Consider the following 15163-nt stretch of genomic DNA (forward strand, 5'->3'; position numbering starts at 1 on the left):
CATAAAGGTCATTTCTGCTGAGAAGCCCCCTCCCCTCGCAGCTACTCTTCCAGGAGAGTTACAGTTTTTTATTATAGAGTCTGCTAAGGCACTTTTAACAAAATAGAAGAATAAATTAAAATACTCTCCAAATTAGGGTATAAATGTAAGGCTCATATGCTATAGGAAAAACTGTTAATGTAATTTATTATAATAATAATAAAAACTATTATGCTTCTTTCATTGGATAGTAGTAAGCACTCAGTAAAATCCCACATATGGGGCACCCGGGGGGGGGGGGGGGGGGGGCTCAGTTGGTTAAACATCTGACTTGGTTTCGACTCAGGTCATGATCTCAGGGTTTATGAGTTCAAGCCCCACATGCGGCTCTGTGCTGACAGTATGTAGCCTGCCTGGGATTCTCTCCCTCTCTCTGTCCCTCCAGCACTCTCTCTCAAAATAAATAAACTTAAAAAAATAAAATTCCACACATTCATAATTAAGATTCTCTCAAAATTATATATGGAAAATTTTCAACATCTAAAGGTTTTATGTATAAATTCACAAGCAAATATTAAAATTATAGTAATACAGTAATAACTTAATAATGGGAATACAATGAAGATGAGTCATTATTGCCATTTAAGGAACAAAGAATGTTACTTTTGCAGGTGATTTTTATAAAATTTAACATAATTAAAATACTCCAATAGGTAACAAGTTTAATAAAGTTATAGAATTTATAGAACACAAATTCATTTAAAAAAGCTAACAGCCCAGCCATAAAAAAGAATGAAATGCTGCTATTTGCAATGAGGTGAAGCGTATTATGCTAAGTGAAATAAGTCAGTCAGACTTACTTGATTTACTCATACGATTTTGATTTACATATCTGATTTACTTACATATGATTTACTCATCTGTGGAATTTAAGAAACAAAAACAAAACAAATGAGCAAAAGGGAAAAAAAGAGAGAGAGAGAGAGAGAGACAAACCAAGAAACAGATTCTTAACTACAAAGAACAAACTGATGGTTAGCAGTGGGAAGGTGGGTTAAATAAGTGATGGGGATCAAGGAGCACTTGCGATGAGCACTGAGTGATGTATGGAAGTGCTGAATCACTACATTTGTTTTAATATAAAATAAATGCAATAACAAAGTTCCACTAACTACAACTTATCAAAATGTAATGTGGTCCAGCTTTTCTATACTATTTCCATCTATGAAGGAAGTCACTTGTGGCAGAGTAGAAATCCATCTACAAGTTGAAAGCCATGTTAAAAACGTCTGCTTAAAAGTATAAGCAAGTTACCAAGGTAACCCTGCAAAGTTCCCAACGGGGAAAAAAAGGAGCAGAGAAGTTATCTCAAAATTTGGAGGTGATTCACCTTCTAGAAGGCTACTGCTAAGCAGAGTGGAATGATCAGCAATTTCTAAATGGTCACCATTTAGACTAAGAAGAAAAAAACCAATTTCTTTGAATAAGCAGATTAAGATACATCCTAGGAATAGAAGAACAAGATGGAAAAAAATCTTTTAAATGAAGTCAAGCCATGCTTTAACTATTTTTTGGGAGGCACCGCTTGTTACAGCACCTAATTAATATCCTAACTAATAAAGAATGTCAAATGGAGAAGTTGGCACTTTTGCAGCAAAGTCAAAATATCTGTGACTGATGTGATAATTGAATGGACAAGGGATATTTCAAAATGAAAGAGGACTTCAACTACCTCCCATTATGACCTCAGTCTGTACTTTGTAACTGATTAAGTTTTTCTTTATAGATTACTTAACACAGGCGATAGATCCTACAGGCAAAGCATCCCTGATGGGAACTGAAACTACCCCTCAAGCACTGAGGACTGCCCTGAGCCAGCAAGACCCATGTAACTGACCACAAGACAATGATCCACCTGACTTTTACTGCCCTTCTGCTCATACCCACCAACCTCTGAATCACATTTTTTTGAAGTTTATTCTATTATTTTCAGAGAGAGAGAGTACAAGCATGTGTGCACAAGTGCACGCACAAGCAGGGGAGGGGCAGAGAAAGAGGGAAAGAGAATCTGAGCAGGCTCCTGCTGCCAACCCAGAGCCTGACGTAAGGCTCAATTCCACAAATCATAAGATCACAACCTGGGCTAAAATGAAGCGTATGCTCAACCAACTCAGCCCTCCAGGCTCCTCATCCCACATTTTCCTTATATAAACCTAGAAGCATTTTTGGTACTTTGGAGACAGTCTTTGAGATATTAGTCTGCTGTTTTCCCAGTGTTGGCCTCACTGAAATAAATTCCTTTCCTGTTTCACCACTGTCTCTCTGCCTTTGGATTTTATTAGGAGCAAGTGGCTGAACCTGGTCTATCTGGGCCCCGCTGAGCCAGGTGCTCTTGTACCCCAGCACCCCAGCTACAAAAATACAAAATGATGATTTTGACAATGCCATAGCAAAAATATTTGGTAAAACTGGTACTGGTGGTACCTAGGAAGGCAGACAATGTACTCTAGGAAAAAACCTGACTTCACCCAGACAGCCTTGGAATATTTAGAATGTTCCTTTGTACTAGCTCCTTCATTCTGCTGTCTGCAAAGCCCTGTGAGAGAAAGGAAACTACAGAGACTCAGGCTCTCAAGAGGAGCCTCAGCGAGAGAGAAGACTGCACTCCTAGTCTTTCTCTGGCAATTTTTGTTAAAATCAAACATGGGAACTAGCCTGTGGCAAAAATTAGATAACAGATGGTGCTTGTCCCCCTTGCCCAAATCTATGATTAAAGTAGCCTTTACTAAATCAGGATGAAGGTAGAATAGACAGAATGTAAAGATGAGTAAATTAGGTGTTTTCTAGAGTAAATCAATAAATGCATGCTTTGGTTATGGATGCTTATACCTAGAACTGAAAGGACACAGGTCTGAACCAAACTGACTCCATGACAGGCTTTAAGTTTCCCCTCTGACCTTAAAGGCCTAAGTTTCAGTTTCCCCGAAACTATCAGGCAGTTACACATTGCCCAAGGCAGGAGAGACCACCTTCACAACACCCAATCAGAAAAGGCCAGTAACCACTCTCCACATTCCTAAGGGGGAGGCCTGTAGATAGAAACTATAGCTAGGACTCTGTTGCCTAATGTTAAAGTTAACCCATTAGTCACTGAAGAAGACCCTGGGCTCACTCTGTAATTGATTAATTTCAAAACTACTCTAAATATTGTGATTGGGTCCCACCAAAAGTAACGAATGCTCTAAACAAAACGTATGGCTGCCAATGCTGTTATACGGTAATGACTGGATCACTGTACCTGTGTCACAATTTCTTGTGACTCCTTCTTCCCAAACCCCATAAAAACCCCCACTCAGCCCTTGTTCGGGGCTCTCAGCACGGATCCACTGCGTTGGGGAAATCTGAGAGACCGAGCTTAAGCCCGTAATAAACACCCTTTGCTTCTGCATGCGTGATTTGGTCTCCCTGGTGACCTCGCTCTTCGGGGATATTGTGATCTGGGTATAACAGAACTACCTAGATGTAAACTAAATGTTCAAGGAATGAAGGACTGCCAAAGAAACTATTATCTGTCATGCAAAAAATGCTATTCGACTGCTGAGTAACCAACACAGGAGGAAGTTGTGACAACAGTGGGGTTCCCCCCTAAAAGACAATAGCCACGTGTCTACAGAGAATAATGGCTAAAAAAAAAAAATCTTCCAAAGGGGAAAGTCAGAGCCACCTGAGAAAATGACGGCAATGTTCTTCCACAAGAGTAAAATGGAAGAGTCCAACACGTGCTCTCCCAAGAACTAGACTCCTCTGTAAGAGCTGCAAGTTTTCACATTTCCACTCAAAGGATAAGACAGTTGTTAAGGGTAAGTGACTACCAAGTGTTCCCATTCTTTCTTTTTCTGAATCACAACTATCCTGTCCTCAACCACCATTTATGTAGTATTTGTGTGTGGTGATGGAGTGATGGGAGCACTTGCTGAAAAGCAATAGCTTGTCTGTTAGTTAATAGACTGTCAAAAATGAGAAGTCACAGCAGACTGAACAAAGCAAACTATCACCTAAAGATCCTGGACTTTGGCTTGATGTTTTCTGGATGAGAAAAGACAAGTACAAATTTTATGTGTTGACAAAGGAAGAAAGTGAGTGACCAATAGGGCAGGACCTCTGTCACCTTGTATCTCCTCTTCTCTCCTATAGTAATAAATGTTTTATGTGAGCACAAGGTAGCTCAGGAAAAAAGACCACATACTCCAGCCCTTTTTGAAGAGAAGTGTGGTCATACAGTTAAGTTCAGGCTGTTAATAAAAGGAAAAGCCATCAGACCAAGATGAAGTCACTTATGCTAGCCTAATTACTAAACCAGGGCTTAATATCTAACCTAACTGCAGTTTCAACCTCCCTCCCAAAAGGTAGTCTTAATCAGAAACTTTTTGGTCTGCACCAATGAGGTAATCTATCATATGGACCCTACTCTATCCCTAAAAGGAAGATGAGTTAATCTACCTAACAAGCCTCACTCTTTTAACGAAATGTGACCTGGTCTGAAATAATCCTTTCTTTTGCTAAATAACTTCCTTGCTCCATTCTCCTTCCTATTAAAAAACCTTCCATTTTATATAACCCCCAGGAGCTTCTATTTGCTAAATGGGATGCAGTCAAATTCTATAAAATGCTTAATAAAGCCAATTAGATCTTCACATTTACTTGGTTGGATTTTGTCTTTTAACAAAGCCAAAGAGATGTAAATAGAAAAAACATATGTAAAATTTCTAAATTATAACATTAAAGAGAATTAATATGCCCTCCATTTTTTTTTTCCTTTCTTGTTAGTGGTGAGCCGATCCAACTTGCAAACTAAGAAAAGAAACTCTCCTGTATCCTAATATGCATGTATTTACTTATAACAAAATTACAGCTTATATTTCTATGTTGATAGTATACAGAACATTTATGCTTCTACTACTCCTTGTAGAAGCCTACACAATTTGTGTTTTATACGGCTAGTAGGAGTAAGAGTTAACTTGAAAAAGATGTCTTTGAAGAAACGGACTTTCCTCAGTCATGAAGAGGAGAAGGCCAAGAGGCTACCACAGAGTAAAACATAAATGTGACGTGTATGGAAGCAAATGGCTGAAGGTTCAAATAAGTTACATAGAAAAAAGAACAAACATCTATCTGAGCAAAAGTGTCCAGATGGGAGAAAACAATTAAAAGCAATAAACTGGTAGAAAGCCTCAAAGAAGTAAGAGCAGTGTGGAACTGACGTGGTCAGAAAGCCAGTGAGGTCTCAGAGAAGTGTCCTGATGAAAACAACTTCTTTGTGAGATTATCCCTGCAAACACAACACTGAGGAGCAACGAAAAATGAAAAAGAGCTTCCAAGCTTGCGTAATAATAATCTCAACTAGGCTCTTCAAGAAGAGAGAAAAGTATTTTACAAAAAAGGTTGCAAAGTATGTTGGTAGTTTTCTAAAGAGGCATACAGCTAAACCAAAATAGTTTACAATTATGCAGATAAGGCAAGAGTAAACTCACTGTAGTGATTCTGCCTTTCCTCCTGACCGGAAGAAACGGGCAGGCTCTCACTTGAAGGTCTTTAATGGCAGCAGTCATTGTACTGTTCTCACGGTCACCTTTCCAACAAATTTCACACTGTGTCGTAATGACTAAGGCAGGAGCATCACTTCGTGTCATATCAGCCACAAACACAATTTCAGGATTTTTAATAATAATATTAACTTCCCACTTCTCTTTTTCCTGTACAGGTACTAAATAGAAACAAAAATAAGTTCACATTTTAAAATATTTCTAAATCTTTGTTATATAAATTATTTATGAAAAACTTGCTACTTGTGAGAAAAATTTTTTTTTCATTCCAAGGAAAAAAATAAAAGAAACTTAGGTCTTAAAGGAATCTACTCTAATTCTTTTAGTATAAAAGTTGAAGATGCTATAGTCTTAACAAAATTTTTAAATGTGGGGAAAAAACCCTTTGATGGCAGAGGTGGGAACTAACCCCATTTCTGACTCTCAACTTGGCACACTTTCTGCTATTCCACACTGAACCACACATGGAAAGGATATAGAGAGCTGTAAAAAACAACAAAGATAAATGAGTATGTTAAGTAAAAATATTATCTTTAATTATGAAAGGGAATAGTCAGCTCTTTATTTCTCCTGCTTGTTTTTGTCAAAAATATTCTTTTAAACTGCTGCCTACAGAGAAGCATATTTGCATATTCTAATACAGGCCCCTTAATTATTGAACCCAATATATACTTACATGTAGAAAAACATACAAACTGCACATCTTAATGGAAAACACATTTAAGTTTTTCACTTGCCTTTGAAAAATAAAGATTTTTATTTTTATTAATTCTCTTAACCTCAACATCTAGAAAGATAATCCAGGTAAGTGCAATTGTAGCATTTCAATAATACAGATACTAAATATTTTAGCCAATAACTAACCTTCTTCCTTAGCAGTCCACGTTTGAACACTGGTTTCTACAGCCGTGCCTGTGGTGTAGGCCTCAAGAAAGACATTTGCAACTGTCAGCAGAAATTCCACACTGGCACAAATATACATTTCTTGAAAGACTAAATCAGTTACCAAACCATCTCTGATTTTCCTATACTTTACATCCATCATGTCCTTTTTGTCGAACCCAACTGTCAGTCCTATCATTCTGAAAAATACAATAACAATTCCTGTGAGTATCTTAACAATAACCAAACACATCAATAAAAGTCAAAAGACCTCTTATTCATTTTACTCACAGCAAACCAGCATTCTGAGGTCATTTCTCCTGGGAAGATCATAAACTACTCCAAATAACAGACTTAGAAAATTCTGGAGCACATTGTTTCATAAATTAGGAAGTGTAACTTTAAGCAACTGGCAGAACTTAGAATCTCAACATATTTATCTTCTAAATTTTCCATGTTTTTCCATTAGAACTTACAAAGATTAGTAATAATTTAGGTAAAAGAGATTCATTTTAAAAAAACCAATTTAATTACACTGATTATTTCTTTTTAACCAATCCATCAACGATCCAGTAAGAACAGCACATAAATCAATGAAGACATTTTAAATGCTGACTGAGAACCAGGACTCCATTAAATCGAACCTCTGAGGATCTTAGGATGTATCCAGAAAACAACTATGCAATTTTGCGATTAAGTTTTGTCAAACAAATCAAACATTTCTCAAATAAAAACTAAACATACTATTACCTAGGAGTTGCCTTTTTGACATGAGGTCTTTTATCATCTAAAATACAGTTTTTTAATGAGAAGGAAGAAAATATGGAGTCATCTGTATACATCTTTGCAGTACTTATAATATTCTCCAACTTAAATTCAGCAAGTTTCAGAGCAGGATCACGAACATCTGTAAAGGAAGTCTGTGGAAGAGGAAATCAATACACATTTTACACAAAAACAAAATCTAACACATATTTTAAGATATGGGCTACCATATTCTCTACCTCCATAGAATTTGCCAATGAAAGGCCAAAAAACCATTTAATTTAAAAAATTATTTTTTACATCACTGCCTATAGGAAAGATAACTTATCTTAAAAGGGTAATGGTTAAATTAATTTTGTTATTGCAGTGAAAAAAATCAGTAACATTTTTTAGAAGATAATGAAATATTAACAACTGTTACTTTATTTTTTAAAATATTTTTTAAATGTTTATTTCTGAGAGAGACAGAGTGTGAATGGGGGAAAGCAGAGAGAGAGGAGACACAGAATCCCAAGCAGGCTCCAGGCTCTGAGCTGTCAGCACAGAGCCCAGATGCTGGGTTCAAATTTACGAACTACGAGACCATGACCTGAGCCAAAGTGGGACGCTCAACCAACTGAGCCACCCAAGTGCCCCAACAATTGTTGCTTTATTAAGCATTCACCCATATCATTTTCATCCAGTGAAAAAATAATTTTTCTTTCTTAACTTACCTGCTCAGGACTTGGACTATACAGTATCATGGTGAGATAATCAGTTTTGAAACTCATATTTAGCGTTGTCTTAACCTGAGAGGCCTGTGAATGTATTTCTACCACAGCAGCTGTCACTACAGTTGTTCCTTGGGAAAATGAAAAGTTATTGGCCAAAACAGTCAAGAAAAGCAGAAGTCATTAAAACAGGCTTAAAATAGGCTTAAGACAATTATCCATTAAATAGGAATAGTATAATGTTATTCAAGAAAATAAAAAAAGATTAGAAAATTTAGATGTTGAACTCAGTAACTCTTGGCTTAGGATTCTTTCTGTGTAGTAACTTGGAAACATCAAAAACTAACGCTCCTGTTTCCATTTTTGTAAAATGAGAATAACAGAACTAACCACTGGGAATGTTTTGGGATTAAGTAAAAGAATATGTGTAAAATGCATACTAGAATATCTGGCACCTAGTTTAGGATTCAAACTTACTTCAAAAAACTAAAAGCAAACAAGAGCATCTCAAATGATGTTTAAAAAAAGTTCCACTGAAAAGGAATCAAAATTTATTCTTGTCTGCATTTTACATGTTGAGTCAAGGCATTCATGTACATGGTATATATTTAATGGTATATATTCTTTTACTAAAAACACAAGCAACTGTTAATTCTCATTCTACCCAACTGCAGAGACAAGTACCACCACACCATGTAACTTATTTTTAATTGAGGTAAAATTTACATCAGTGAAATAATCTTAGTGGAACAATTTAATGGATTTTATATATCCCTGCCACAAACACTCCAATTAAGAAACAAAATATTTACATTACTCCAGAAAGCTCTCTTGTAACCCTTTCCAACTAATCTTCAACCTCCCTACCTTTCTAATTTTTAATCACCAAAGGTTAATTTTGTTTGTTTGTTCTTAAATTCTGCATAAAGTCTTATTTAGAGTAAAACCTCTTTCTGTGTTTGGCTTCCTTGAGAAATGTGTTTCTGAGAGTCATCCATGTTGTTGCAAGGATCAGTAGTTCTTTCTTATGCAGTCTATGAAAATGCATTCTACGAAAATGTACAGTTTATCCATTCTTAGGGATAAGCAAGGGTTGAACACATGGGTTGAACATACAGGATAAGTAGGGATGAACAAATGGGTTGTTTCCAGATTTAAGCTTTTAGGAATCAATGTGCTACAAACACTCCTAAGTCATTTTGTATATATATGTACTTATTTTGGCATGGGTATGGTAAATACTTGGACCCGAATTGTTTGTTACAGGATAGATTATATGTCAACTGCCAAACTCTGTTGAAGTAGTTACACTATTTCACATTCCCTACATTCCCAACATATTCACATTCCCAAATCACATTAATGTGATTCTGCTGATTCATATACTCATCAACATTTGGAGTTAAGTTTTCCTGATAAATAACTATATTAGCACATTTTCACCTACTTACTGTACATTTAAAATATCCTCTCCTAAGTATACAATTCTTTCAGTAATTCTCTTGATTTTATTTTAAGTACTTAATTTCGAGGAGTTATCAGGTATTCTAGATGTGAAAATGTCAGATACAGGTATCATGAATATGTATCTCAGACTGAGGCCTCACTTTTCACAATCTGAAAGCAACTTTTGATAAGGGTAAGTTAAAAATGTTTACGAAGTCTCCTTTACAAAGTTTTTATGATTAGTGTTCTATCTGCCTAAGAAATTTTGGTTATTCCCTGATCATGAAGATACCCGTGGTTTCTTTTAGAAACTTAAAAGTTTTAGCTTCCAAACACAGGTCTTCATCCATCTCAAGTTAATTTCTGTGTATGGCATAAAGGGACGAGATTCAATTTTTCCTACATTTATCTAGTTGTGACAGCATCATTTATTAAAAAGTTTATCCTTTCCCTACTGACTAGTCTTTAATGAAAATCAGTGGACTCTACTTATGTGTTTTCTGGACTCTTGGGTTTTACAATTCTAGTTATACTACATCAATAACCATACTAACTTGATTTTTATAGATTTTTCCAAATTTTGAAATTAGATAGTATAAATCTTTGTTCTTTTATGATTTTTTTTTTGCCCTTTTGATTTGGGTTTTCTGGCTATGTGGTCAAAGGCAGTTTTACTTCTTTCTACTCTTTAGACCTAGTGATCCTTCTCCTGGCTTTATTCCTCTATCAATGACTGCCAGTTGACCTGGAATGAGGATGAGGGACACTTCTGACTTGTGCCTACTTTACAGGGAAAATTTAACACTTCAGCATTAAGTACGCCTTTTGGATATTTCTAGTTACCATCACAAACAGGTGCAGAATTGTCAAATGCTTTCTTTGCATCTGTTAAGATATGATTTTCTTGTTAATGTAGTGATTTTTGACTGTTAAACCAACTTCGCATTTTAGGATAATTCTCACTTGGTCAAGGTCAAATATCCTATATCCTTATTGCTGGATTCAGTATACTAATATGTTGTTAAATTTTTCAATATCTGTGTTCATGAAGGATTTGGTGTGTGATTTAAAAAAATTTTTTTAAATTTATTTAAGAGAGAGAGAGAGACAAGAGTGTGAGTAGGGGGTGGGCAGAGAGAGGGAGACATAGAATCTGAAGCAGGCTCCAAGCTGTTGGCACAGAGCCCGATGTGGGGCTTGAACTCCTGAACTGTGAGATCATGACATAAGTAAGCCTAGACATTTAACTGACTGGGACACCCAGGTGCCCGTCCCCGTGATTTTTTTAAATGCTTATTTATTTGGAGAGAGGAGGGGGAAGGGAGGGAGAGAGAGAGAAAGAAAGTAAAATTTCCCAAGCAGGCTCCATGGCGTCAAGAATATGACTGGAGCCAAAACCAAGAATCAAACACTTAACCAAATGAGCCACGAGGCACCCCAAGATTCTTTTCCTGAAAGGACTTCTTCTTTTCCTTATTACCAGAGTAATGCTTGCTTTAGAAAATGGCTAAGGAAGCGATCCCCCTTCCTTCAACTTCCAGAAAAGAATATGTAACATTGGTATTATTTCTAACTTAAATATTTTATAGGATTCACCACTGAAATTCAAATCCTTTAACAGATACAGGGCTACTCAGATTTTTATATCTTATGTCAATTTTGTGTTTTCCAAGTAATTTGTCCATTTCATGAATGGTCACAAATTATTCACAATATTCCCTTATCCTGGTAGTGATCTGCAGTATCTATCTAACTCTAATACTGATCATTTTTTTTCTTTCTTTCCTCCCTCTGAAGCATTTGATTTTATTAGTTTTTTCCAATGAAAATAGTCTGATTTTGCCAATTTTCTCTATTGTTTACCTGTTTCTCTTCCATTGATTTCTACTCATATCTGTATTACTCCTTTCTTTTATTTACTTTGGATTTAATTTGCTCTTTTCTACTTTCTTTAGGCAAAAGATTTAATTTTTTAAACTTCTGTTTTTTCCTAATCAAATCCTTTTGAGCCACAAAATTATTTCAGCACTGCTTTATAGCTGCATTCTCAAATTTTGGTATGTTTTTTGTTCATTATCTTCCCATTTAAACAATTTTCTAATTTCCCTCGTCCTTTCTTTTTTGACTCACAGGTTATTTAAAAAGTGTTTAATGCCCAACCATTTCAAGCTTCTTTGACATCCTATTTCTAATGGTTTCTAATTTAATTCCATGTGGTCAGAAAATTTCATGGCCTCCCAGAATGGTCTTTCCTTGTGAATACTCTAAAAGCCCTTTTAAAAGAAGTGAATTCTGCAATTATTGAATGTGGTATTATATTATCAATTAGGTCAATTTTGTTAACAGTGTTCAAATATTCTATATTCCGACTTTTTTTGGTCTATATTCTATTAATTACTAAGAGTGGTATGCTAAATACATAACTATAATTCTGTATAGGTGTATTTCTTCTTTTAGTTTTGTCAATTTTTGTCACCTAAATTTTGAAGCTCTGTTATTAGGTACAGATTTAAAGTTGTTGAATCTTTCTTGTGAATTGGTCCATTTATCATTATTTAAAAAAAACTTGTAAAGAAGCATTTATGAGACAATCAGGAGAAAATGAAGCCTACCAGGATATTTTCATGGTTTATAGGAGTATAGCTATGTTTTTAGGGGTGACAATGTTACTATGATTACATTTAAAAAGTAAAGTTCTTACTGATTGCTTAAATACCAACTAAAGGTAGACCATCTGAGATGTTCTTTAAAATCACTTAGTGGGGTGGGAGTAGGGGAAGAAAAAGCAGAGTTACAGCAGTAAGAAAGATGATCACATGATACTAGTTGTTGACACTGGGTTGATGAGTACATTTGGGTTTATTACCTTATTCCTTCCACTTTGCTGTATGCATAAATTTCAAGAAAAGTAAAATAGTAATGTATTTAAATGTCTACTGTTTCATTTTAGACATTATCTTTATGCTCCCCACTATTTTAAGTCCTTACCACTTCCTCTATCTGCCCCACCTTCTTCTTTTCCAGTTTTGGTTAGTTATGTCTCCATTTCCATGTTAACATAGGTAATAACATTTACATTCTTACTTACCTAGTTAAGTCTTCCATGTGTTAACTATGGCTATGTGATCATTTTCAATGAAGACAATAGTAGTTTATTATTAACACTTCCTCTACTGCTATATCACAACTAGTCCATCTCTTAAAGAAGAAGAGAGAATCTCTTCTCACATTCAAACAATGGCTCAAAGTCATGCAAATCGTAAATCTACTTCACTTCTGGCCCAGACTGTATGGTAGAGATATGTCCCTTCTTAGGAGCCAAAAGCATGTCTTCCTTTCTATAGCTAATTAATCCCTCATTCTATATATTATATGAAATTTATGCTATTTTTCTTCCTAAAGACATTTTTCCACTTCTTGAAAATTTTCCCCAAGGCATTCTGAATTCCCCTTTAATGAAAACCAAGAACATCCTAGCCCAATAAAACAGAAAATTTGGGGATTCCTTTTCAATGCACTCCTGAGTAGGCCCATTGTTTTTGAATCTCATGTTTTCCTTTTACCTGGATTCCTTGTTTGTTTTGCTAGATTATATTTAAAACTAATTTATGAATGAGTATAAAGGAAGTAAACTTTGAGTCACCAGAAATTTGAGAATTATTGTTTTCACATTTTATAGTTTGACCATATAGAATCCTAACTTCAAAATCATTTTTTCTTAGATATCTGACTTAATTATCTTTTACCATCCATCTACTCCTACTCCATCCCATCCAGCTTTGTTTATGGTAATCTGATCCCAGTAACTTTTTCCAACGCCCTAATAAACAGCCTGAAACTATATAAAGCTTACCTTTGTGATTTTGACGTTTCATGAAAATGTGTTTGCATGGGCAGTCTTTGTTTATTTAATCTGCTTGAAACTCGTTAGATTTTTTTATATACAAGAATTTATTTCAATATTTAATTAGCAGTCGAGATTTTCTATTATTTCTTACAAAGGTTCTTCTCTTCCATTTTCTCAGTTCTTCTCCTAACATACTTATGACTCTGCAACTTTTGAATTAAAGGTCTATCATTCTTTTTTTAAATTTATTTATTTCGATAGGGGTGGGGAGGGAGAGACAGCGAGCACAACCAGGGGAGGGATGCAGAGAGAATCCCAAGCAGTCTCTGCACTGTCAGCACAGAGCACAGTGTGAGGCTCCATTTCACAAACCGTGAGATCGTGACCGGAGCTGAGATCAAGAATCAGATACTTAACTGACTGAGCCACCCAGGCACCCCCACATAGCTAAAGGTATATCATTCTTAAGTTTTATCTTACTTACTTACATTTTAACCTCATGCCTAGTGCATTTGTTCTGTTTCAAAATTTCACTGTATTTTTGGGTTCTAAGAACTCAGAAAGAGTATCTTGAGAGGGTGGAAGGTAGTGATGGCAGGACTCAGTTTCTATATTCTCAAAATCCTCTGATAATGAATTAGAGTTTGTTTTCTGTTTGTTTACATTCTATTCTGTTACCTCAATTATTTTTCTTTGACTTGGAAAACAGTTTTTTGTTATCTTGGTTTCTTTTATGCTTACATTCTTGCCATTGCCTTATTCTGACCATAAATATTTTAACAATAAAGGACTAGACTGATTATTATACTCAATAAGGATAGAATTTCCTATAATGTTATAAATGTAGGGCTGTTTTTGTGTTTTCCTGACACACAAAAAAGCTGCATATTATCTCAGGGCTTGCCAAGAATGGATTTGGTGGACCAGGTTTCATTTTGAGGTAGGTAGATTTGAGGATCCCCCAAAATGCTAGAATATGAACTTTATTCTTGTGAAGCACAATCATCCCAGCCTAAATGACCCAATCAGGTTCCACATAGCACAGTAAATCTAACATTACATGCAACTGAGTTTGATTTCCCTCTGCTCTGCTCCACCTATCTTACAGATATTTGCTGAAATTCATCATTTATTACTGATTGTTCTCTACTGACATCCTTAATATTTTGATACTCCTAATATAAAAATATTCTGTCTGGGATATATGCTGTGCTAGGAATAAGGAAGAAGCAGCGGATGATGAGAAAAGTTGAAAATAAAGACGTACAGGGTACTTGGTGTAACAGGAATAAATACTAAGGGATTTTGTTACAACATGATTAGGAATTTTGATTCAAAGAAAAAAATTAACAGAATGTCTAATAACAGACAATTTAGAGATACTCAATTTAGAGAACTTTAAAAAAATCTATATATTTTATTTTCCAAAAACTCAAACCAGAGAATGGAAAGAAGGATAGAAGATGACCAGCAAGGGTTGGAGACGGGGAGGGGAGGGTTACACTGAAGTTAAGAACATACCTTCTACATGGGGTGAGGCAGCAGTAGCTCCAACAGTAACACTCTGTTGATCTTTGACTCCTGCAGGCGAGGCCCCAGAGCCTTGTTCATACCGTATATTGCCATGTAATGTTTTAAAAATAGTCGTTAAATCTTCTTGACTAAGAATGAACTGTGAAGAAAAGATTTGCTTATTTCAACATTATGACTTTATGTAGTTCAAAATTCTCTTACACAGAAAAGTGTTCATTTCAGTCCTCCACAAGCCAATTTTTTAATGCATTAGATATATCTACTAACAGAATATTGAGTTTCCTAAATGACCAGGTGATCTTTAGTACCTTGTGAAATACGTAAATTAGATGTCCATTCCAACAAAACTACAAATGCAAGTTTTTTGTTAGAATATACCAATTAACCTAATAACTTAA

At 35.4% G+C, this 15163-nt stretch overlaps 1 protein-coding gene across 1 annotated transcript in view; it reads right to left on the reverse strand.

Moving 5' to 3' along the window:
• Window positions 1-15163, reverse strand: part of VPS13A (vacuolar protein sorting 13 homolog A) — a 223031-nt gene that overhangs the window by 89047 nt on the left and 118821 nt on the right. The window contains exons 33-37 of the mRNA XM_029919678.1: window positions 14754-14904; window positions 7943-8070; window positions 7215-7384; window positions 6447-6664; window positions 5511-5743 (exon numbers count right to left, since the gene is read on the reverse strand). Of these exons, the coding sequence (XP_029775538.1) occupies window positions 5511-5743; window positions 6447-6664; window positions 7215-7384; window positions 7943-8070; window positions 14754-14904 (900 nt within the window). The remainder of the gene's footprint in view (window positions 1-5510; window positions 5744-6446; window positions 6665-7214; window positions 7385-7942; window positions 8071-14753; window positions 14905-15163) is intronic.

This window comes from Suricata suricatta, chromosome 13, assembly GCF_006229205.1.
Source record: "Suricata suricatta isolate VVHF042 chromosome 13, meerkat_22Aug2017_6uvM2_HiC, whole genome shotgun sequence".
Lineage (NCBI taxonomy): Eukaryota > Metazoa > Chordata > Mammalia > Carnivora > Herpestidae > Suricata > Suricata suricatta.